General features: G+C 35.2%; 1 protein-coding gene across 1 annotated transcript; it reads right to left on the minus strand.

Moving 5' to 3' along the window:
* Positions 1 to 949: 949 nt before the first annotated feature.
* Positions 950 to 25577, minus strand: LOC140762385 (callose synthase 3-like). The gene is made up of 43 exons (XM_073100146.1): positions 25363 to 25577; positions 25027 to 25253; positions 23688 to 23788; positions 22291 to 22415; positions 22096 to 22189; positions 21888 to 21998; positions 21681 to 21797; positions 21462 to 21554; positions 21267 to 21358; positions 20891 to 21017; positions 19737 to 19874; positions 19573 to 19649; positions 19404 to 19494; positions 18059 to 18178; positions 17859 to 17973; positions 16796 to 17130; positions 16601 to 16653; positions 16463 to 16523; positions 13060 to 13141; positions 12935 to 12984; positions 12755 to 12841; positions 11660 to 11797; positions 11435 to 11532; positions 11270 to 11354; positions 11038 to 11198; positions 10746 to 10869; positions 10560 to 10657; positions 9496 to 9631; positions 9265 to 9416; positions 7141 to 7250; positions 6920 to 7045; positions 6742 to 6810; positions 6439 to 6628; positions 5710 to 5857; positions 4835 to 4954; positions 4647 to 4765; positions 4458 to 4541; positions 3670 to 3782; positions 3069 to 3298; positions 2180 to 2977; positions 2046 to 2096; positions 1602 to 1787; positions 950 to 1508 (listed from the first exon to the last, which is right to left on the minus strand). Exons 2-43 carry the CDS (start codon positions 25217 to 25219, stop codon positions 1263 to 1265), a joined length of 5844 nt encoding a protein of 1947 aa, XP_072956247.1. The 5' UTR covers positions 25220 to 25253; positions 25363 to 25577; the 3' UTR covers positions 950 to 1262.
* Positions 25578 to 26329: the final 752 nt, after the last annotated feature.

Here is a 26329-nt window from a genome sequence, read left to right on the forward strand (position 1 = left end):
ATGGGATCTCGTGAGTGAAGACTGACATGTACCAACTAAAGGCTTCTGGAGGAAACTTGGGAGAGCCTCTATCTATCTCTACTTTTTGATCAATGGATCTTCTTTTCTTCGGGGGCATGAGAAGGTATCTATGATAAGCGCAATCACTTTGACCCTCATCACACTTTTCATAACATTTTTAAGAAAATCGATCATAGACACTTAAATTTTACTTTGTTTTCTTAACCATCAATTACTATACTATATAGATTAATTAAAATAACTATAAATACATAATACTATAAATACCCTTCAATAATTGTTTTAGATTAAGATGAAAATAAATGAAAAACTGAGACAAACGACAAATATTTTACGTTTTTTTTTTACCTTTTATTTCCAGAAAAATGAAATATATTTTATTCTGCATACTAAGGGTAAAATCAGCTGCATTTGAACAACAAAACTTATTAATTTTTAAAATAGCAGAGATAAATAAACCCTTAGGCGTACCTATAGCGAACTTGTAAGCATCTTGTGTAAATTATAAGCATTTCATTGTAAAAAAGATATATATATATATATATATATATATATATACACGTTTGGCATAAAAACTAAATACATTCAGTTTTAAGAATTAATCTTACTATTTCTAAAAACTAAGGACTTTTTTTTTATACAAATAGCCCGATAAAATTGACTCAATACATTTTTAAAGCATTAGAAGCAAACTATTAAGTATCAGAATGGATATATCCATATAATGTGTGAAAAATAATAAAGGCAAAAGATAATACCTTTATAAATTTCCCTAAAATGTTATGTCCCTTATAAAAAGTAGAAACAAGCAGCGTAAAGAATCTAGAAGGCTTAACTAATACCTAAAGAAAGTAGCATAAAAGAAGGTAGCATAAAACCTCTGGGCCAATTCTCACATAGCTAGCTCCCTGTATTATGTTACCATTACTTGATACAAAATATATGTTGCCATTACTTGATGCAAAATATATAACTTTCCAGTGTTAAAACTACTGCGATGCATCATCACATTCAAGAGGTTAAAAATATGTGCTAAATGCCAAACGTCATCAGCATCAAAGGCCTGTGGGTTGTACCAAATTTCATTGTCCTAGTCAAAATCCATTCTCTCTCCAAAGGGAAGGTGCCACCTATTTCTAGCATATGATACAATAAGTGATATATGTTAATTTCATTGTCTCAGTTATAAATCCATTTAATCCTGACAATTTAGAACAATTATGGCCAACAAGAACACCACTTTACTCCTTGGCCTTAGATGAACGATCCTTGTGCACACCGAGAATGCGAGAAATTTGCAGACCCCTACTGAAGGCTTGATTAAATAGCATGCGCGTTTGGAACTCTGAAACAAATGGGAACCAAGCTAAAAAGGCAACTGGGGTGAACAGGAGCAGGCCTATAATGATTTCATAACCTCGTGCTAGAGCACGTATCGAGCCCCATAACCCAGCCCATTTTACAAGAGGCTTGCAAGCTTGTGCAATCTGAAATAGAAACAAGCGAGCACATTATGAAGGATATCTAGCAGCAGCAGCAAACCAAAATTAGCAGCAACAGTTAAAGGATTGAGAACAAACCAAAAGTAGTCCCCATCCAGTAGGCATGAAAGCTAGGAAACACACGATGATATCTTGCATTGTCATGTGAGGAAGGGCGATTAAAGTGATCAAGATGGAAGCAAATGTTACAAAGATCAGAAATTTGATTAGACGAAATACTAGCTGAAAATTCGCACTGAATCTCCGTCTCCCAACTGATACAGTCTGCAAAAAGGATAAAAGAAGGAAGAAATCCCAAGACAATGTAAGTGCCAAAAAGCAACACTAAAAAGAATTATAAAGCAGAAGGCTGAAAGTAAGGTTTCTGTATACTTCAAAGAAATCAGTTGACACTCCGTTAGATGCTAATACTTCAGATAGGTATAAGTAATAATAATAATAATGATAATCAACAAGCAACTAGAGAATACCCAGGCTTTCCCAGTCTAGAATTTTCTTTTAAAAACAAAAGGTACTTCTTACCTTCATGACCAAAAGAACCACCAAGATTACAAGCCACGAAATGCCATAAACCTGAAAAAGTTCATGCAGCCATCTTATAATATACAGCATAAATGCAACGATATAAGACATAAAGACAAAGAATGTGAGAATACCAGGACACTTTTAGTCTTTTTGGTTATATTTAAGTGATAGACAAGGCCATACTGATAGATGAAAAATCGTAATGCTAGCACTATCTCCATCAAAATCCCCCTCTTTCCTGAATATTTCAGATGTTCTTGTTCCTTGTCCCACCATGATTCCCAGCTTCTTTCTGCCGGTACACCAATTCCCCCACGGTTGCCAATCCACTTGTTCCAATCAGTCCAATCATCAACAATTTTTTGCCATTCAAAACCCGATGGATTAAACAGGAATGGAGCAAAAAGCCATGTGCCCACCATAAACCACATCGAGATTGTAATGAAAATGTATGCAATTGATGATCTATAGGATTGACCAAAAATTTGGTAAACAACCAGCAAAATCAACAGTTCAATGCCCTTGACAAAATGACTGCGAGAATAGAGCCTGTAATTGTCTGCAAATTTAGCATGGAAGACCACAAACCCACGACCAGTACCTCTGTATTCAGCACCTCCATGGAGCAATGTCCTTCCATAATAATGAGTTTTAGTCCCAAGAGAGAATGTAAAGAACACAGAAGCTAGCTGTAACTGCATCAGTATGAATTCACTTAGTGCTGTCCGGAATCCTTTTTCTAGACCAATTTCCATCATCATTGGCAGAGCCATCAGAAATCCGAGCTGCACGAAGGATTGGGAGGCTAGAGCAACCTGAAGTGACTCGTTATGGATAAATCTTCTACCAGTTGTAAGGCCTTCTTCAAGTCCACTAAGAACAAGATAGAGCCGTCCATAAAGGAAGACGTAAACTGTAAGGACGGTCACCTGCTAGTACAGAACAATATAAAAAACACTGGACAACAAGGACATATAAATGAACAAATAAATGAAGGATTCAGAATGAAGAAATTCATACCAGAGTACTGAAGTAAAAACCCACAGTGGTAAAATAACATGACAACATCCTAAAGAAATCAAAACGGTGCCCAAGCCTATATAAGTCACGGCTCAGCGTCTGCTCTCCATTTCCATTAGCTATCTTTGCCTCAAACAGTGATATCTGGTTTAATCCAACATCTCTTCCCTTGCCAACTTGCATGTATTCATGATGTGTAACATTACCTTCCCGAAGAGTTGAGTTGAAACCTGCAATACAGTAGCTAAATTGAATGGTATCTGGTAACAAAATGGGAACCCAGAAACATAATTGATTTTGAATTTAATCTCCAATTGTTCACCCTTGTTATCCACATAGATCAACCTCACCATGGAATGGTGGTGCTATGTAGTGGAAATAAACACAGAAGCAGATATCACTTTCTGTATCAGTTACTAGCTACCACTATTATTTTCAGTGCACATTAATAGACAGATAGAATCAACTGTAGATTGTTAGAATATAAAAAAAATAAAACTACAATTATCTAATAACTTGCGCTTTTAGGATAGTTGGTGAGTTATCAGAGATTATCTATCCTCTTTAGATATATCATAAGACTACAAAATTGGAAACATGCCTGCAAATATGTCTTCGCTTAAGTTGATAATTTTGGATGCTTTACTTATGCCACCCCTCGTCAGATGGAATAGTCTATCAAATACATCTGGATGACCGTAGTGAAAGCGAACCCTAGCAAGAGGAAATTCAAACAAGAAGTTGGTAAAAGCTCAATTTATGGCCAGTTAATGTAACATCTCAATGGATATTGCTTATGCATAAAAAAGAGAGGAAAACATAGAGCAACATAAGGAATAATTGGCAATCACGCATAGTATTCAAATATCTTCATGTTCAGACATGGATAACATATTTAAAGATTACTCAGGTACTGGCTCATAGCTAATGATTCAGGTAGTAGTTATAACTACTCAAGTCAAGTTAGTTGCTACATTAGATGAATCAACACCACTGGCAATGATCTCAATGCAGGAAAAACTGCTTGTGCTTGGGCCAAGAACCAAAGGGAATTTCATCTTTCACACACTGAAAATATCTTTCAATAAAATTCCACTTGCCCAACAAAGTAGATGAATATTTGATAGACAATAATCAAGTTACAACCTATTAAGAAAGGTTTAAGGATAAAGTAAACCATTCCCCATTCCTAACATTTCTTTCCAAAAAAGACAAACACAAGAAAAGGAAGAATAACAATGCTAAAATCTGTAAACAAGAAAAGTTGCTAGTACAGTGGGCTCACAGTTATCAAGCATTACTAAAGTAAAATTAACTTCTCCATTTACGATAAATGGTATCAGGAAACTGATACCAAAGTACCCAAACCTCTGAAAACAAAACACTCACTTTAAAGGGTTTGCAAGCAACCGTTGCCCAATAGTCACAAAACTAGTCTCTTGATTTGACATAAACCATGCAAGAGAAGAAACACTGCATAGAGAACCAGAAAGAATATCATATGTTTCCTGCATAACACATCAAAAGAAAACTAATTGTAAACTTGGTTGCTCTTCAATACTAAGACAAAATACTAACCTGCCAGTAAATATATGCTCCCTGACTCCAAGTATTGATGGATTCCTCACCCCATCATGTTTTTCCAGGAATTCTTGCAACAGATTTCTCATTTTGAGTGCCTCTTCCATGTAGTTATCCTACAGAATAGAGGCCATGAGCTGCAGTTCTGCATAATGTATTTAGAAAGTAAGCAAGCTGCAAACTACCTGGTTCATATCTATGGTCTGTAAACCTTCACCGCGTGTAAAAATGATCGCATGATTCTGGTTTTCAGGCTTTCCTTCACCCAAGATTGCACGGCCAGGAAGCTTTATCCGGTAAATGACCTGTCAAGCAAAAATGAAATAAGAAGAAATATTCTTTTCCAAGATTTAGATATAAATCAAAATAAAATACTAGAAAGGCTCCTCTATAGATACAAAATATACCAAGGAAAGGAAAGATGAATACAGGAAATAGATAACTGGCCAACATATCATGTTATGCATCGGACCAAATCCTAGGTTTAACTCATTCAGATGCTCCACATATCAGTCAAGAGAGTCAAATAGCAAGCAGAGGGAGTAATTTCTTGCTCATGATTGTCCAATCTAATTTGGTTTAGGTTATTTCCCCATCCTTCCAAAACTATCTCGATTATTTTTCCTTTTATTACTATCTACTAAATTAAATATAGTTCGAATTTTGGGTTTCAGTTTTGGCTTTGATTAAAAAATGAAACGTTTCGATCAGTTTGACTTCTTTGATAAATAGTCTTCTTTATCTTATTTTTCAAGATCACACAAAATCTAATAGCATTTAAGTAATGAGGTTGATATTGAGTTACGTACAAGTTGAATTCAATTCAAATCTAGCTTTTAAGTTCAAAACATACATTAAAAATTAATTATATGATTATTTCAGTTGAATGCTAGTTTCAGGGACCAATTTCAGATCACACAGGACTAAAACGCTAATCGCTTGGCAAAACGTCCAAGTTTCAGACAAAACTTCAAACCAATTCTACCTAACATAGAAATAGTTTGTGCAAACCATCACAAAGTGGGCAATCAGATTTTGGTTCAGAAACATGAGGTGTTACCTGGTCTAGATTTTGAACTTGCTCAGCAGGATTGTCAGTATTGGGTAAAGCAACCTTTACCAAAGCAGAGTAGTAAACTTTCTCTATTTTCTTGTCCTTAGTAGGTTCTTCAACTTCATCGATGTATGTTACACGGAGTGATGGATACCTGTCAGACAAAAGTAACTTCAACATGTTTGCTGATTAATAATTAGTGATACTATGAGTAGCCTTTTAATTTCAAGTAGTACGAAGTAGATGAATATACAACAGATATATCACTGAGAACAAAGTAGAAGGAAACCAGCAAGAGTTAATGGTTAACATCATAGTAAAGAGTTAGAAGCAAGAAATCTTGCCATAAATAAAATAATTTAACTATCAGTAGGATAACTCATATATACACCTTCATACTGTATATATGTAACATAATTAATTAATTATACCCTGAAGGGCAAAATCATATAATTTGTCTCCTAATTTTCTAAAACATAAAATTCTGCACCAATGATATATTGGTCAGTGAGCAAAAGGTATATGATACATGAACAGATCCCTAAAAGAAGATTCTATGGAAAACCTCTCATTTGTCAGGGCAGAGTATCAGATAGTTTCAGATAGCTCATTTGGCAAATTGCAACTTTTATTCTATAGGGGCTTAGTTTCATAACTGGCCATACTTCAGACGGGGAAAAATGTAACTTAACCTATCATTTTTATGTCTAGCACTTAAATTTCATTTCTACATACTTTGCCATGAGCTTAAGAATATCTTGTGCACGAGGATCCCCGGATCGCTTCTGAATCCCGTATTGTTGGCACGAGACTACGTAGGTGAACTTCATATCTGCTACAGCTTGGCATTGTGCCCACAAGGATCTTTCTAGTTTTGAGTGTTCCTCAGACATTAACTCAGCTGCTTTATAACCTTCCATAAGATCTGGAGAGATTGACAGTTCAACAGGATCCAAAAGATAACAAATTACATATCATTTATTTAAGAAGATTGTATAAAGATCTTGTAAGCACAAAAAGAACATGCTATTAGAGTACCTTCATCTTTAGCCATGTCTAGGAATGCCTGAAGTTCCAAAGCTTTCCGATAGTACATCATACCTCTAACTGTAAATATAGCCCAACAGTAGGAGGCAAGGATAAAAATATATACGTGCCTTGTAAAGAAAATCTAATGACCCCATAGGAAAAAGCATGAAAACAAGTGATACTACACCTGTTCGGGTCAATGTCTGGCCTCTGTATGACGCCCATAGACGAAGCTCCTCTTCCAGTCCATCATTTCCACGAAGTTCTTCTTCTGATTTACACTCAACTCGCTCAAGGAAGTTGGTCCATTCATCTAGAAATGACATAAATTAGGATAATTTTTACAGCTGTGTATTGCATTAGCAAGCATAAACTTGCAAATTTATACAGCAGGAACTACTCATGAACCTGGAAAAATTTTCTGCAAGTAGAAAAGGATAAAAACTCCATCTTCATTTGGTTCTTCAAGGTCATGTAAAGAGAAAAGAACATCCTCATTGTAATAGGGTGTCAACACTCTGCAAAGATGTTAACTTGTTAAAGACATGAGTGGTCTAATTTATTCAACATTTCAACAGGAACTACAATTCAAAATACTTTTGGACTGGCAGTGGGTGTTATATTTTAACTTACAAGTGCTTTCAGAAATGTTAGTAGCAAATACAATTCTTATTCGACGGCAATTGCCATTGTTATACTCAATTTGACAGTCTCATGCTTTCTATAGTGTCACTTCATAAGAATGAATTACTCTATTTGGTTTCTCATAAGGCCACTTAGGGCACAGCAATATAGCTAATTAAAGTAACTATCATCACACTGAGCCCAGGCCATAGATAAAGTGAGATATCTTGGAGTTCCAGAATTTTCTATACTCTACAGCAATTTCTGAACCCAATACGGTTCCTCAAATTACTGGGTAAAGAAAAGAAAATTCATATCTAGGCTGAATGGGTCTCCCTTTGCTGCAACTTTTTTGGGCAAAATAGATGCAGTTGGAAAGCTTCTATCAAAGAGTTTCTGTTGATGCAAATAAAGGGGTGCTCTTAAAAGAATGTTTCAAGGTTTCTAAAGGGAGCGAAAGAATTGTAGTCAGCCTAAATGACAGGTCCTTCGTTTAGCAGTTCATACTTCAAGCAACTGTTGATCAAAATGAAGGGAACTAATACATACTAAGCCGAAGATGTTCATAACATCCTTCTCACTTCTTATACCAAATATTTACAATCAAGAACAGATTTTCACACTTAAGGATCATTTTCTTCACATTCTTTGAGATATTGTCCCTGAGACACCAATTTGCTTTGCAGAAGGTTTATGAGAGACAAAATTGTTCTAGTAAAGTTTGGCAGAGAGATCTTCACAAAGTGTCAGCAAATAAATGTGCCAATAAATTAGGAGATATGGGTAGAAAAGGCATAGTCTTATGGTTCATAGTAAGTATGGAGGCACTTTGTGGGTGAACCAAAACTATGACACTCTAAAGTTAAAATATGTAGTCTTAAGGAACTACTATTCCACAAAATAGTATATCATCTCCACACCAATATTACTCACTTAATTTTGGCCAAACCTAGAAACTCAAACTAAAATTGCATAAGACGAAGTGAGTGCTTTTCAAAATCTCTGCAAACATAATCTGTTCTAATTTTCCAAACATGCCATGGTTCCTTTCTTCTTCTAAGTAAGAAACAATGAAGTGAAATCCTTTTTTCTCTTTATCGGATAATAAGTACCGAATAAAAGTATGAAAAAAGTGACCCCGTTTCTTATTTAGCATTCATATTAACACCTTATTAAATAAATTATATGAACGGTAGAATACATAAGATAAAATCATCGTCCCATATATAATGAACAATTGCTTTAATGACATTTTGAGAACCGCTTGAATGATACCGCGATTCAAACGGCTCTAAAAAAGTAGAGATGCATCTAATTACAACTCTTATTCACTTTAAAAGAAAATTTCATTACACAGCACAGCAAACTTAGCAAACTGAAACTCTATGAGTTGAGAGGTCGATCTAAAAATAACTGAAAAAAGCAGAAAGAAGAAAATTTTGGCAGACAACATTATAGGAACAAACATAAATCCAAGGAGCCAACAGTGTAATAAAACAAAAAAATAATACTACGAATTTCCTTAGCAGCCTCATTGTTATTGAATTCTAAATCATTAACTACTTTAACATGAAGAGAAATCTATCACTTTATATTATATTCTAGGCAATAAAGTAACTGAATAAAATGAGCTCAAAATTTGCAAAGACTGTTTGGCTGCTTTATAAATTCAAGTTAAGTCTTTATCATGCTTAAATTTGATATCTAGTTGAAGGAGATCTAGAAAAACAAACATCATGCACAACAATAGCAATTACATAGAAATAGTGTGACATTGTTGCTAAAGACAAGAAATTCTTAAATCCAGCTAACAAAAGAACAGAATTGACAACCAATGTAAATCGCAGGCCGCTAAAGATTTTCAAATCAAATGCCAGATCTGGCTGGACAGACCCCGAAGGAACTTACGAAAATGATAGCATGTTACGAACTTTAGGTGCATCAGGCATATCCATAAATAAAGAATTGCTGAAGAAAGAAATACGTCTTCGTGCTTCTAGGTTAGATGGTACATCCATAGCAGACTCCTTCACAGTGAGTAGCAGATATAGCCTTTTTATCTGGGGGCCAACATAAAAACCCTTTAGCTTTAGATAAATGCTAGGATATATGATATTCTAACCAATAAGGACATACTACCTTCTCTGTCCAAGCATCTGTTACTTGTAAAGGAAATATAAAAGCTCCAGCTGATGCAAATAACTGATACTGTTGGTCCAAAGGCGCCATACCCTCAGGCCTTCCGTATGAACCTCCATGACTAGACTCCAAAAGGCTGCAATTGAAAGGAAGAAAATATAAAAGAGAAAACAATAGCATTAAGAACCCTACCAAGGTTTATTTGGGTGCTGGATTTTGAAAGTGAAAAAGTCAAGAACATGATTCAGTTGCTTGTACAACTGTGGTTTGGTGCTTCAAGGAACCACAAGCATATTTATCATAAAACAGAAAGTATGGATTGATCTAACTATAAAATGCATATGAGTTATGTGTCATTCTTAATTAGTGCAGCATATTTTATTATCTAATGATTCCTCAAAGCTTTGTTTACCGGTTTATCCATACTATTAATACAGTAGCTCAGTTTGGATCAGGAAAAAACTAAATTGGGATCAAATAGTTTTTAATCATTGAATGATTCCAGATTTTTTCAAGGGCATTAGGTCAGTCAGCTCAAGTTAAATTTGGCTACTAAAAACTAAAAATAGCTGTAATGGTTATAGTGAAGATAGTTCAAGTTTTCTTTAGTCATATACCACTAACATGAATATGTTAACTCACTAATTACTCTAAAAACTTAAACTATTAGAGAATAGTAATTTTTATATTTATATCCTTACACTCCTTACTTACGGGCTAGGAGGGGTTTTCTAGGTATATCCCTACTGTCTGGCCATGAAGCGCTAATGGTGTGCCAGATATTTCAATTTGACAATAGCCAACAAGTTTTTTGCACACTAGTGTAATGACAAAAAGAAATTTGTCAAACGGAAAAGCTAAAGACAATTTAGTTGCAGCGACCAACAACTTTAATTATAGAAATCTGTCATGGTAAGCCCACTATAGACTTCCGTTGGATGAACCTTGTTGAGCAGGTTTTAACAGATTGGGGGTGTGCAATAAACAACCCCACAGAACAAACTGACTTACGGACAACAAAAAAATGACTTGGCTCATACAGAGGGAGTAATAACATTTGATACCTGGAGAGTTGCTCTTCCATCAGATCCCTTGTTACGACCTCTAGCATATCTTGGAAAAGAATAACAACCTGTCCCCTGTCTTCTGGTTTGTTATCCATCTGCAATGTCAAGAACGGGTATGTGATTTAAAAACAAGAGTTGGCCAAAAAGATATGAAAGGGAATCTTTTCGGTTGACATTACATACTAAATACTTGATTAACTTCACAAACTGTTCATAGAGAGCAGGCAGAGCGCTCATCTTCAGATCTGATATGAGTTTATCATTTTCTATGTGGATATCGACTTGATTAAATATAATATCTATAACCCTGCAAATAGCAAATAGCAAGACAATATGAGTCAGCACATACCCATTTTTACCTAAGTATGGATAAAACAAAATGAACAACTCTACAGAAAGAAGCTCAAATATGCTAGAGAAAAATATTAAAAAAGCACAAGAATGTTAATGAACAAGGAGTTAACCAAGTACTCACTTAGTCTCAGGTTTACCCTTAACTATGTAGTAAATGATATTCTTAAATGATGCATAGCATTCACGAACTGCGCAAGACATATAATCATCAGCATCTAATCTCTTTTTCAGATCGCGGTCTTTGCCATTGCTATCTTTAGCCATGTCTAGTGCTATTGGAATCTAAACATCCAAAAGAAGTTCAGTTAGCATATAGATCCAACTCAGATGTTCAACAACATGGGCACACAAACCTTGCTGGCAAGCAAGAATGGAGGCCACTGTATAAGGTTGAGATCACGATCTGCACAATATGGGACAAGCAACAAGTCCATTTCCCTGCATTTCATTTACATCAGCACTTGTGGCATACTTTTTGGGCACCTGATAAGTATTAAAACCTTCAAACTCCAAACTACCTATTGCTTATGAGATCTTCTTTCCGGAAGCTAGTGATTATTTTATTCCATATCTGTGCAAATCTTGCTGCTTGCTTCTCCTTATCAACATCGGCCGTCTAGAAAAGTAGAACTATCATTACTGTCTCATACAAAAGTTTGAACTTGGAAATCCAAAGAAATAGATAAAGTACAAAGAAAAGATATGAAGTTAATACATCAAGTTCAAAAAAATCAGGGACGCACCTGACCAAATCTGCGGGATAAAGAAGCTCTTAAACCCTTCTTTTGTTTGGCATCAGGCTTTTCCACCGGAATAAGACGAGCATTAAATGCACCGGGTAAAGACTGAAATCGGGACCTAAGCATTCCTAAAGTTCGAATCTAATCCATCCAGGAATTAGATCGAGGGAGAGAAGATAGGTCATGTATTTAACTCTTTTAGAAAATAATACCATTACAAGGATAAACAACAAATTAGTTCATAATTATACCAGAGAATTTAAGATCAGAAGGAAGCATACAACAAATAACCCATTTTATTTAATTGATGCCTGCCCAGAGTAGATCCTAGGCCAACGTCCCTCCAAAATGTGTGTGTGTGTGTGTGAGAGAGAGAGAGAGAGAGGCTGAGGGAGGCAGAGCAATGGGGCAAATCGGTGTGAGGAGGCAAATATTAGTTACTGCTGGATTAAACCAGATCATAATATCATATAATGTAAATTCGTTTCCAAGGCCTACATTGATAGATAAATGAAATGTAAAAAAAGTTTTACGTACAAGATCAGAAATGAAAGCCTACAAATTTATCCATTAATAATTGATTCTCACAAATACATTATGGACAGCTAAAGAAATTTCTAAAGTATTATCATGCCCAGTACCTCCAGATTCCCATATAAACTATACATTCTCAAGGGAGAGCTAGTACCAAATGAAGCAAAATTTTAGCAGATCAGTTTAGATACAATGAAAGTGTATTATCATGCCCAATACCTCAAAAATATAAAGCAAGCTGACCAGATTAATTTTTTTGATTTAGATATAAGTAGAAGTCTTTAAACGAAAGACTAGCAAAAGATCTAATATCTTTCATGGTTGAATCAAGTAGTTGGTATCAGAATAAAGGTCATAAGTTTGAATCATGCTAAGCTCTTTTGTTGTTTAAAATATAAAACATTTATTCATTTAAGTCAAATCCACTTCGTGGGTCTCTTAATAATATTTCAGCTCAAAAATAAGGTGGTAGAAAATAAAATATTAAAAACTACTGTTCTTTAACAGCTTAAAAAACATCTCCCTTTACCAACTGAACATATGGACAATACATGAATTACCAACCTCTCCAAGACGACGGCATGCACCATAAGCTCCACCAACAAATGTGGAGAAAATTGCATACCAAATCTGCATATCCATAAAATAAACCTGGAAAGCACTCGGATATTTAAGTTAATGATCAAAAAATTATAGATAATAAGGTACTAGAAAAGAAAAGTGATAAAGACTAAAGAAGCATACAAGAATGATCGGAGCCCAAAGAGCAACCACGACACCAATATTGTTCTTCGCTGCATATGAAAAGTCAATACTTTATAGACTTATAACATGAGAAACAATAAAAAGAAGACCATGTTATTTGTCACCTCTGGGGAAAAACTCATGCCACTGGAAAGTAGTAATCGGAATCTTCATAATATCTTGAGTGGGACCAACAAGAGGTTTGATCTGCAGTGGGTATATAACGATGTTATTAATGAAGGTGGCTGAATAGAAACATGTTTATGGCTTGCAAACCTGAGGTAATTTCTCAGTTATGATAAAAATATATCATAAGTTCACAAAAGACCTTTTTTGCCATTATATTATATGTTATATACAGTTTTATTGGACACAAAGGATATAATATTTATTTTTTGTAAGCAATTACCAAGTACACCAACCTGTCTCTTCATCACCTTGAAGGCCATGTTAGATTATCCATAGTACAGTAGGTCTCTTTAATGGAGGATATCTTTTAGGTACATTAGAATATAAAATATAAAAATTATTATTCTCTAACAGCCAAAGCTTTTTGAAGTAGTTTTATATGGTATCAAAACGAAGGTCCTGAGTTTGAATCATGCTAAGCCTTTCTATTATTTAACATATAAAACCTTCACTCATTGACAATGTCTCAGCCCAAAAGTGATAAGTGTAAGAACTAAATTTTTTTTTAAAAAAAAAACCTCTCTTTGGAGCCTTTGTGGCTCCAATCGCCGTCGGCCATGGTTTTAAAAAAAAACCTCTTTGCCAGTCACTATAGCCTGTCTTCTCTCCTCTTTCAAGTCGTCGAGGCCGTGACGAAGATGCAGGCACGACCTGTGAACTACTGGCGAACAGTGACCGTCGACGTCTCTCTCTCTCTCCCTCCCTCCCTCTCTCTCTCTTTCTCTCTCTCTCTCTCAATCTCGATCTCCTTTCGAGATGAAGAAGGTAGACTTGGGCAACCTGAGTCTGGTCTTTTTTCTTTTAAGTTATTGGATTCGGGTCGGGTGGGATTCGAATCCAAGGGACCCGACCCGATTCAGTTAAATTAGTTGAACTGGGCATTTAGCCCAATCCATTTAAGTGCGTGGTTGGGAGGGTTGCAGGTCAACTGAAACCCAGCCCAACCGATTGGGCTTGTTTTGGCCTAAATAAGTAATACTTTTAGGTTTTAAATTTTAAAATCTTAATATCATTTAATTTAATTTTATTATTATTTATTATTAAAGGTGGTGATTTTTAGCACGTGGACTAGAGATTACAAATTTCAATTGTTTTACCTAGACTCAGGTGAGTGGGTTCACTCACATATTTACTCATATTATATTTCGTACCTTTTATCTGACCACGTACTTTTCTTTGTGCAAATTAATTATTATATTTTCTGTGTGCAATTTAAATTTTTATAATTTGTGCGCAAAATATAAAATTCAGTGCAACCCTATACTTCGTGCAAATTACAAAATTTAGTCAAAAAAATATGACTGATATTTGGTATGACTTAGAAAACAGTCTGGGTATATATAGCTTGCAACTTCCCGTGATGACTCAAGTCTGTCTAAAAATCCAGGGGGAAGTTCTATTTCAGATCATTACAGTGACTTTCTTAGGTGACTCTGGGGGGTTAGGGAATAATCCCATGATAGACCGAAAAACTACCTGAGGTGACTGATCTTTCTCAACGGTTAATGGAAGAGATATGGTGCGTTTATCACATGGTGATACCTCCTGATGACCCTAACCGAATCATCTATAAGAAAAAGACATGAACGTCATCGCGAGGTAACTTCTAGTTGATGTGAATCGACATGGTATAGACCTAATTGAGACAAACGACATTATTATTGAGAAAATTTTTGATACGTTGAAATTGAGCATGTTACGAGTTATGACTTTCTGTTATTATTATAATCATTATTATTGTTATTATAAAAACATGCTTAGTAGAATTATTTGTTTTATATCGCCGAATTTAGATTTTATTTGACACTATAAATCTTAGATTTATTTGGCTTTCGAATAGATTCCACTCACTGAGCTATAGTTGTTGGCTCGTGAATTTTTCCTTTTCTAATATTTCAGCTAATAATCAACGTGGCGACTGAGCGAGATGCACCGGAACCCTACCTCCACTTAAAACCTACTCATTTACCTTTCCATTCCTTTAGTCTTATGTTTTAAACTATTTACTAATTCAATTTGTTTAGAGACAAATTCATAATGACATTGGTTATTTTCATTACGATTGGCTTAAATTATATAAATCAAATTCTTTTCTTTTATTTATTCTTGTCATTATGTATTTAGAAAGTATCAATAAGGATCCGTGTATCTCAAACATATTGAGGTACATAGCCGGTCATGATTTCGATTTCGAATCGTGACAATAAGTGTTAGAAAAAATATAGTAAACTACCATTCTTTGACAGCTTAAGCTTTTAAAATAATTAGTAAGTTAACAAGATAGAAGACTCCTTTATTTTACACCCTTGTGATTAGGTTAAAAATCCAAAGTGTTTTTCTAAACTTTCATTTGTATCACTTAAACTCTTTATAGTTCTAATATATATGCAACTATCCGACAAATATCAATTTCAATATGAAAAGACGAAAATGGCATTCTTGTTTTACAACAACTAATTAAAAAATTATTTTTCGTAAGAAATCCTTTTGTCTTATGTTTCTTTTATCTCAATATTTCTCACTTTTATATTTTAGACATTGCAAATATTACAAAAAGATAATATAAAAGAAAAAATGGTCAAAACTTTAATAGTTATAACTGAAAATTAGAAACATAAAGGGTCATAAATTAGATCCACAAGGGGGTTAAGTGACATAAAAGTTAGGGAGGCACTTTAGAATTTAGCCTCATAGCAAAATAAATAAAATGCATTTCCCTTTAGTTTATCTATGGGTATAAAGTATGAAACTGGGGACCTTTAAAAGAAGGCACATGGCTCTAGAGTCTAGATACGAGGGGATTAGAGACCTTGCTCAATCCCTCACCACATGGCTCAGGTTTTAGGGCCCAATGCGAGGGGTTTAGAGCTTCACAACACTATAGCCCCGTACGAAGGGCTCAGATGTTCGTCGCATCACCCTCCCCGTACGAAGGGCTCAGATGTTCGTCGCATCACCCTCTTCCCCATGTATGCCCATCTATATGAAGAACCCTAACTTGCTTCGCCCCTAATTCCAATCTGCAGCACTTCTAGGGGATGAGGAATTTGATCGCCACTTACAAAGAGAGCCTTTCCCCAGTCATGAACGAGGCCACATCTGCCCGTCGCATATAGATGCATCTCTATAGCACTTAAAAAATCGCATATAGATACTGTACAGTTTTCTGTATAAATAAACAAAGTTGCCCACAACAACTATGATGTGATAAAATTTGTTTGATATGAATTTGCATAGCTTCAAGAAATTATGACATGAAATCAGAAAATGCCCAAGAACGACTGAATGAGTACTATATTAGCATCAAGCATCAGTAATGAGAAACAACAAACAACTTACCTCCACATAGTAACTGAAGGCCAACTTTGTCAATATGAGAACCACCCAGAATATTGTGTACCTGACAATAAAATGCTTCTGAATGTGAAAATTCTCCATGGGAACACGATTACATATAGAACATTGAACATAACTTACATGAACAGTGAGAAAGAGCTTTCATGCATTCCCCTTCCAACGTAGAGACGGGGCTGTACATTTCACCAAAGCCAAGTCAAATGAAATAGAAAAGTTAGTTATGTGGTTTGGCATGCTTCCTAGATATGTATGAAAATATCTAGTGCAGGTGACTAAGATGCAAGAACTGATAATGGAAGTACCAACTCAGAGTACCTGAGACCACCACATCATGAGCATTATTATTCTGTAGTGCGATCTTTCAAGGAACCTCCTAAGGAACGGAAAGAGAAACAACAGAGCAGCAAGCATATTTGGTGACAAGTATATGACAACTGCCAAGATATATAGTGAAGGTTGATTCCGGCCACTTCCGACCCAGCTTTTAATAGTCTTTGCTATTCCGGTTGGGTTCTCCCAAGTATAGGCATATGCGACTGGTAATACTATGACCCATACAGCGGCTGAAACAACCTTCAGAATATACCTCAGCTTAACTGCAGAAGACATACTTCTTCTTGCCTTCCAGCTAAGGATTATATCGAGAAAAGCTGAAAAATAATACTACTAACAATTAAGATCAGTAATTTCTAGGTAAACTACAATAACAAGAAAAGTTTGCCTTAGCAAATATAGCTATCCAATGAGGCAATCAATATCTTAAACAATTGGACAACACAATTACAATAATAATCAATAGATATGTATATATTTCCTAGATGCGTTATTCTTATAGAGCTGAACAGAAAAGAAACTTTTATTGTCACAACCCAAAATAAGAATCAAAATCAGCCATACACCAATAGACTTGAGATACACGAAGCCTTAACGGTAGTTATCTAACTCCATAATATAATGAAACTTAAAATTTATTTAATAACTCTTATTCAAAAATTAAAAAAACTTTCAAAGACATAAAATACTTAAATTATACAATCATTGTCTACTACTATAATTGAAGGTGTAAAAATCAAAAGAAATGTGTGCTTTACAATTTAAAAATCATGTTTACGTAGTGCAATATAATAGTCCATTAGTGTGTGATACATAATAGTAACTTTTGTAATTTGTACCAGACTACCAGTAATATATATTGTTACATAAAATCATAACACATGTAAGAAACACAATATTAAACTATTATGCTAGCTGTTACAGCAGCTATTTACTAATGGATAACAATAAATTGCTACATTTCAGTATATATATCATTCCAACAAAAAGGACAGAAATGAAAAGCAAGAAAGACAGATATCACAGGCAGACAAGTATGTCTTACCTTGTCCTAGCTTTAGTATAGCAGCCGTAATGAAGATGCTTAAGACCTTATTAAAAACACTTGGGTCAAATATATCACTGGGTGAACCACCATACCAAGCAAGAATGATCATGACCTATAATAGTCATTAGAGGATCAAAATGGAAAAGTCACTAAGATATTAAGTAAACAAAAACAAAAGAACAAGGTAATGGAATTACCTGTAGTGCTAAGATGAAGAAGCTCCACATTCTATCAAAACTTCGAAAAACATGCCAAAATGAGCGAATCTCAACAAAATTGACCTTCCCCATCCATCCGTCGACTCTAGCTTTGTTCTCCTACAAATGATCCAAATGCCTTAAGAAATATGCTTAATTTTAGACAACAAAAGGAGAAGAAAAATAGACACATTTTGATAAATGACTCAAGATACGAAAAAGAAAATCTCCAAGGCTACCATGCAGCAAGGCATAACACTGCCTGTGGCACGACCATCCTTGAGAAAACCATTTCCTTATAATGGCAATTGTTACAACTCTCACATAATTACAAAGCTAATTAAATTGGCATGTGAAGAATAGTGAAACAATCTTACAATCAGTCTCACAAAAGTTGAAAGCAATGACAATAACATATAAAAAGGGCCCGAAAATCTCCTAAAGTCAAACAAAGTTGTCTCTAGCAAAAACAAAACATCACTTTCTACATATAGTAACTAAAGATATAAAAAAATCCTATATAGATCAATGGAGAGTCTAACAAGTTTTTTTTATAGTAATATGCAATACCTATCATAACTCTAGTATGAACAGGCATTAGGCAGATAATTGCAATAGCTAAAGAAGGTCAAATCTGAATTGACGAAAATGGAGCATGAGATTACTTGTTGAGTGTGACAATTCACCGATTATTTTAAAAGCTTATGTTGTTAGACAAAGATAATTTTTATGTTTTATATTTGGACACTCTCACTCACGTGTTTAAGAAAACTCACTTGTTTAAGACATGTGATAAGCTCAAGAAATAGATTTGACTTAAATGCATGGACTGTTTTTGTAATTTTAAATTACCCTATAGGATTCGAACCTAGGACTTATAACTCACCAACTTTCAAGACGCTTAAGCTATTCGATAACAATAATTTTATATTTTATATTATAAAATGGTGAAAACCCGGATACACTATATAGGTCATTAGATATTTGTACTAAATATTATCATTGGATTCTACAAGAATAAAAATACCCGTTCTGCCAATCTCTCTTTGATTTCATATTCCCGCTAGAATTGTTTTACCATACTTCTCAGCAATTAGCATTTAACAAGAGTAACTTCTGGTTTATACAATTCCAACAATTTTCAAACAGTACAAAAGTATTCTTTGAAAGAAATGTAATATAATTTTAGAAGGCATAAACCTCCACTCATCAAAGAGACAAAGACAAACCTATTCAGAGGTGCTCAAAGTCATACACATAAACTTTCAATAGCAAATAAAAGCTCAACAAAACGAGAAAAGGGCAAAAGTAACATCTATACCACAAAAAACACTAACTAACTTACTCCATTTTTCTCCTTTTGTGAATTTAATGGCTGACAAAAGAAATCGGCATCAGCTCGCATTGGCCAACCCAAACGGAAACAGTCAACCGACCTGCCCAGAAGATGAATAAGTGAAAACTAGCAAAGAGTGAAAAGATTAAGAAGGGATAAATTCATCTCAATTTTGTACCAAAAATACTCATTAAGATCATCATAGTTTCTCCACTGAGAATGCTTTGATTTTTCTCTTTTGCTCCTTTCAGCTTCCTAACAGTGACAGGTACATCAAAGTGATACAAGAATAATATTAAAATAATTCAGTTAAAAAAATTGAAATGGTCGCATTGGCAGCACCTTCGCTATTGTATCATATATTGGAGTCACAACTTTCTTTAGAAAGGCTTCCTCATCACCACCATAGGCAGGCTTTATATATTCACCTGTCATGGGGCTAACATTCCCAGCTAGCATGCCATAGAGTTCAAATGCCATCTAGAAAAGGAAAATAAAATGGATATTCATTGCCAATACACCATTGAAAAGAAACATAGATAGATGATAGACAGACCTAAGCATGAACAACATACATATGAATCTACTGAAGTACCCATATATAACATCTACCTCGAAAAATTTCTGGTTCCAAATTTCTTATAACTGAAGTACTCTAACTATTAAACAGTAGGCACAAAACTAATTAAAGGGATACCACAACAGGAACACAAAAGCAAAAAAGTTTGCCATCGTGGGGCACCGTGATAGCAAGATACTAGTCATCACCAACTGTTGCAACAGCATGTTACACGCTATATAACTATCAAACTAGATAGTGCAGTTCAAGCACCGGATTCCAGAAGAAGCACACAATATCTAATCCTTTAAACTAATCATCAATTTGCTCATAAAACTTAAACTTTTCAAAACATTCTACTTTTCGCTTCACCACATCAGAAGCTTCAGTTTACACATGCCATATGTTGCTCCTTGACCAGTGAAAAAACCTTTCAACATCAGAAAGCTTTTGCTTGAGAAAAACAAAACCTAAGGTGGACAAGCATTGACACTTAAACTAGGGCAACTTATTGCACAAAACTCGTGTTAATGAAGGTTCTGGATAAGAACTTGAAGACAATATCTCTACACAAAAATTGAGAAGGCCACAACAATCCTCAAAAACATTGCTTTTGCATCAAGACTCGTGATAAACTAATGGGAGACAGTTTCCAGCAACAACAATTTAAAGTTCTAAAATCCTGAGTGTTTCAGTTATTCAGTGGACATGAGAAAAAGGAAAGGCCGGTCAAAACTGAAAGTCTTTGCATCATGAGATGACAAATGTTTAATATTGATAAGTTATTCAAATAAATTAAACAGAGCATGTCATCTCAGCATGTATTCTTTATGGACATAGTTTTGCTACTTAGACCAAGTGAAATCTGCACAAAAAAGAAAGGGAATTAATTGGAAGGAGAGCATTAGTAACTAGTATCCACTAGCAAATGACATACATGATGATAAATGTAGCAAAGACATTCTGGCATGAACCGCAAGTTTGCAGCTTCGCCCCATATAAGAAGATATAAGCCCATATATAGCAGCTTACGTTGTTGCACCTCCTGCTGGATAGTTGGTAACCTGAAATTATTTGAGAAGCAAAAACTAAATATGCCAACTCGAGAATGAATGGTGATAAATTATTGGAATTTTCAGTTGCATATGGCATTACAGAAAAGAACAATGGATATTTATGTGGATAGAGATGTATTAGTGTATATGCATATGTATGGATTGCACAAATGTGAAGATGCAACAAAAATTTATTGCTAACCAGGAAAAAGAACCACTGCAAGATGTAGTGATACAGGAAATTTCTAAGACACTCACCAGAGGCTACTTTTGCGATCTAGGTATCTGCACCATTTCTTGTAATTCTTAAATAACTTTTTCATCACATCATTTAGTGCATGTTCATCCAACTATAAATAAGACACCGGAAGTATTAAGTCCAAAATCAAGGGGAATACAGAGCACACCATGAACTTCACCTTATAGCTCAAAGAAGAGGAGAAAAAAAAGAACCTTAGGTTGCTGGTCAGGCTTTGGAAATTGGCGTATGTGGACATTTGCAAGTAACAAAATCAAATGTTCCCTTTGATTAGACACATTATCCTTCTGCACATTTTAGAATGTCACAGACAATGTCGATATATATTGGAAGAGAAGGAACAAAACTGATCATACTATTACTAGATAAGCACACATACAAAGAAGAGGGTATTTCAGTTAACTATCTTATACCTGAAAACCAAACATAGCTTGGAGCCAGTCAAGAAGGTCCTCATCAACCTTATGTGTGTGATTCTTAGGCCATGGTAGGCCCCTTGTATTACGAAGAGCACTAACAGAAGCTTGAATCTGAGAAGTTCCATAAAAATACCAGGATGGTTCTTAAGGAGGATCATGCCCAGTTTAAGGAATCAAATGATAACAAGATCGGGAATAAACCTCTGGATACCGCATGATAGCCTGATTTGCACTATCAGGATCAAGAGGGAGGATATTGTACGGCACATAAATCTTTGACTTCTCCTCAACCTTATTGTGTGCTTCCAATATCTAAGATAAAGTCAATTAGTGAAACAACCAATGCAATTTTAGAAAATAACATCTCCTCAAAACACAAACAAGCACATAGAACATAATTGACATATACCTCAAGATCAACTTCAACAGATTGAGTGACATTGACTGCTTTTAAAACCTCAAACAGAACAGCAGCAGTTTGGTATGCTTTGGTAAGTTGTGCACTGGAAAGCAAAGAAATTATCTATCTAAAATAACAAAACATCCACAGTATAGTTGTTCAAAAAAAATTAATACTACCAACCTACAAAGTTATGGAGCTTACCGATCAGCTTTATCAGCAGCATTTTGGAGTGCCTGAATATACTTCTTATAGTACTGCTGATAGAAGCTCTGCATTTCTCGTGCATCACTCTTTTTAATCCTTCCCATCAAGGTGGGATCATTCTCCTAATACAGTAACTATAATGATTATGAAGACTCACATTTTATAAAAAGAACTTACGAGGCATCAGGTCTCCATGAAAAATTCTATTAATCAAGTAATTGATATCATATATTCATTACAAAGAAAGAAGAGACATGGGGTCTTCATGTCTCCCACTTCGTATGTTAATCAGATAATTAGCATATCTACCAACATATATAAAGAAAGAATGCACAATCTTCCAAGCATCACTCAAAAATCAAATGTAATGCATGTTGCTACATAGTGATACTTCAATTATAATAACTATTAAGTGAAAAGGACATGTTAACAGAAAACATCTATGTGGCATCATCCTTTTGAAGCCTAAGAGATTACTTGCATCCTTTACATGAATCATATAAATATTTGTCGATACTTAAAACTATATAAATTAAGACACAAAGAGTTTATTCACATCATTCACTGTTGCAGTTGTGTGGTCACATACATAGAGTTCAAATGGCATTCACCATCACTATGTCCAGTTACCAATGTATTTCTTCTGCAACGAACAAATACCAGTAAGGATAAATCTAGCTGGTTTGCAAGCTTGATAGATTACAATAGCTAACATTCATGTCCGGTAGCATAATTTTATCATTGCTAGTTTCTCAATTCCTTTGGTACTCAACCCAATAATTAAAAAAAAATAGTGGAAAACAAAAGGTTCTAGTGGTGGAATACTGGAATAAACTTAAATCTGCAGATAATTTGGAAAACTTGGCAACATAAAACAGAATAAACAATAATAGCTGGCATATAAAGGACTCTCTATATATAAGACAATTGGGAGAAATGTAATTACTGTGCTACTCCGAGCAGGTTCTCAAATAAATATTCTCAACCGATAATTAAGAAGCTGCTAAAGAATCTTCATTGTTGGTATTACAATAACAAAAAGTCCTATGGGAAATATATACTAGAATTCAACATCAAATTCACACAATTCTTTTCAAGTGAGTAAGAGATTTGATTATTTAATGTTAGACTGCTGTAACAGAGTAAATTATATAGAAGGTTAAATATATACATATAGTACTGAAATTTTATTAACATAGACACCAAAATTCTGAAAAAAAAGGATCAAATTAAAACGCAAGTAAAATTGTAAGCTACAAATGCAGGCAAATATTTCTCATTGAAAGAAAACAAAACCAAATCATCTCCAAGACATCCAACTTTCATGTATAAAAATATCTTTTAATTGAGTCATCTGCAAAGATAACATAACACAATAAGAGAGGAAAACGCACCGTTTCTAACCGTTGCAGAAGTGCTGTCTTGAATTGACGAACACCACGCCCACTTGAATTTGGATCCAATCTATGAGCTTTTTCAAATGCATAGAATCGACCTATCCACTCACATTTAATACATTATAGCAATTGAAACTGACGTGCGTACAGCATATATATTCAAGAATATCAAACAGGGAGAATAACACACGACTTGAACCAACAAATAGTCAAAATCACCTATTTTCAATTATACTTACAAACGATCAACACAGAGAATGAAAGATGTATTGATGCTAATAAGGAGTTGGAGTAATTTCTAGATATAAAATTGATGAAATAATATTATCTAGTAAATTATACAAAAATATAGCAACATATTACAGAACGAGAACAAGTTACAACAAGAACATGGCACAATTATGTTCTGTAAAATTTGACAAAATATCAGAGGACAAGTTAGGAAGAATGGCATACTGTGTAAGGAGAGAATTTCAGCATAGAAAATGTGTCTGTATGACAGTAGCAGGAGATGACCAGGCAAACAATATAAATGTAGTTCATTAGTAGCAAGTTTGGCAGACTAATATCCTTTCAAGTGGCTGTCACATAGTGAGAAGAATCTAGAATTTTGTCTTGAATATGCATTATTCTTTAAGGATATAAGACCAGTCAACCTATATATGTTCAAAGCATTAAAATTTTATAAAAAGTAAAATAAAAAAATATATATGCAAGATAAGTGAAGGTCCATTTTCATTTGTTGAAGCACGGATAGCTAAAAATTTCTGAAAATTACTAAATAGTTACCATTTCTCATTCTTCCGTTTCACTCTCAGCAAGCTGCTTTAGCACGAGATCGGGATGCTCCTAAGTCCTAACAACCAACGAATGGCAAATGCTTTTCATAATGCCCTGAATAGACTAAATGACTGAACTACTCAAGTTGAGATAGCTGGCCAGGAAGAAGAGTGATCCTTGAGGAAGTGTAGCCACATCTAGTACTACCAAGTCGACAATTGCTACATACTGAATATAAGCAGAGTTGCCAACTAAAGCAGAGGTAGCACTCGCTTGAAAAGATAGGAAAGATTCAGCACAGATATCTAATAAAAGTGAATCAGGATACTAAATATTGGACAAATCACCAAACGGCCATGCCTAATATACACTAGAAACAAGAAAATGCATAATGCCATGAACAGATCTCGCATTATTCAATCACCCAGCCAATTAATTATTATCAGGCTAAAATAAGTAGGATTTTCGAATGTCCAAAATATTCTCATGTAAAAGTCTAAGGTACAGTCCACAAGAACCAGAATACAAAATCGAGAAACCTGGTTAAAGAGCTTACATAGATAAGCGACCCTAAGATTAATGGATTCCACCTCATTGGCCACACGAAGGATGGGAGCGATCTCGACCAGCGACGACGGTACGATCTCACTGTCAAAGGTCGTCTCTCCCAAGTTCCCCGCCGTATGGGTCCGAAGCATCCGCCTCTGAGGAGGCTGCGCTGCCCCTCCTCGGGACGACGACGACGACATCGAAGCTTCTCGCTCCTACGCGAAAGAACCGCTCCTTTCGACGAGAAATCATCGTGAGACCAACGCAACGTCAGGGAGAACCCTTAATGAAAGGGCCTAGAGCTTGTAAACGAGATCGGGATAAAGAAAACATAAGAGGTTACCTTCTGCTTCCTGAGCGAGATGAGGTTAGATCTAAGAGGCCGGCATGGAAGGAGGATCAAAGGAGAGAGGAGGAGAGCGGAGCAGGGCATGCGAAACCCTAGTTTGGGTTGAAGGAGTACAATGGAGGGTGGTGTGCGATGAGAGATAAAAAAGAAGTCTGTGCTGCTACTTTAAGCAAAGCTTTGGAGGAGACTGGAGAAGAGAAAACAGATGACTGGGCAGACATGAAAAATAGTAGTTAAGAGTAGGATCTTTTGGCCTTTCTGGGTTAGTGGGGTTTAAAGCTTTATAAAAAGGATCGGCATTTTAGTTTATTACGAGAAATGCCACGGCTATTTGAATTTTGGGTCCGGTAACCGGCGCCGACACGTAAAAACTCCAATGAAATTATTATTAACCTAGATATAAAAGTCTGGCTCAAATTAACCAAAGGACGGATGTAGTATAAATCCTATGCACTCACTTCATGCAATAGATTTTAAGTTCGTATAGAAAGGCTACTTAGATTATAATGCTACCAGTGTCGGTGAAAAGATAGGTTGCCAAGGTAATGATGGTCTCTGCTAATCCTCCAAAATGATACTTTAATAATAGTCTACACAAATGCAGTAGGACAGAAAAACATGATGCTGATCGCAGTATCCTTCGTCGTTTGGAAATCAATAGTCGAAGAGTTGATTTGGACATGCTAACGATAGAGATGGTTATCTATCAAAGTCATGCAACGTCTTATATTTAATTGTATATTTATATTGGAAAGATCACTATCGCAGTCGTCTTCGTAGGGGAGCTCTTGTCTTTACTGGATGGTCTAAAAGATTGACTCACTCGATATTAGTAAAGCGATAAACTAGCCTTTGAGTAACCTGATTCAAAAGGTAAACCCAGCAGAGTGACGGACTTCCTCTCCGATTCTGGGAGAGGTGGGGGGGGGGAAGGGGGGACAACTAAGATCAGGAGAGCAAT

Source organism: Typha angustifolia, chromosome 7, assembly GCF_048772165.1.
Source record: "Typha angustifolia cultivar Huaian chromosome 7, ASM4877216v1, whole genome shotgun sequence".
In the NCBI taxonomy this organism is placed as follows: Eukaryota; Viridiplantae; Streptophyta; class Magnoliopsida; order Poales; family Typhaceae; genus Typha; species Typha angustifolia.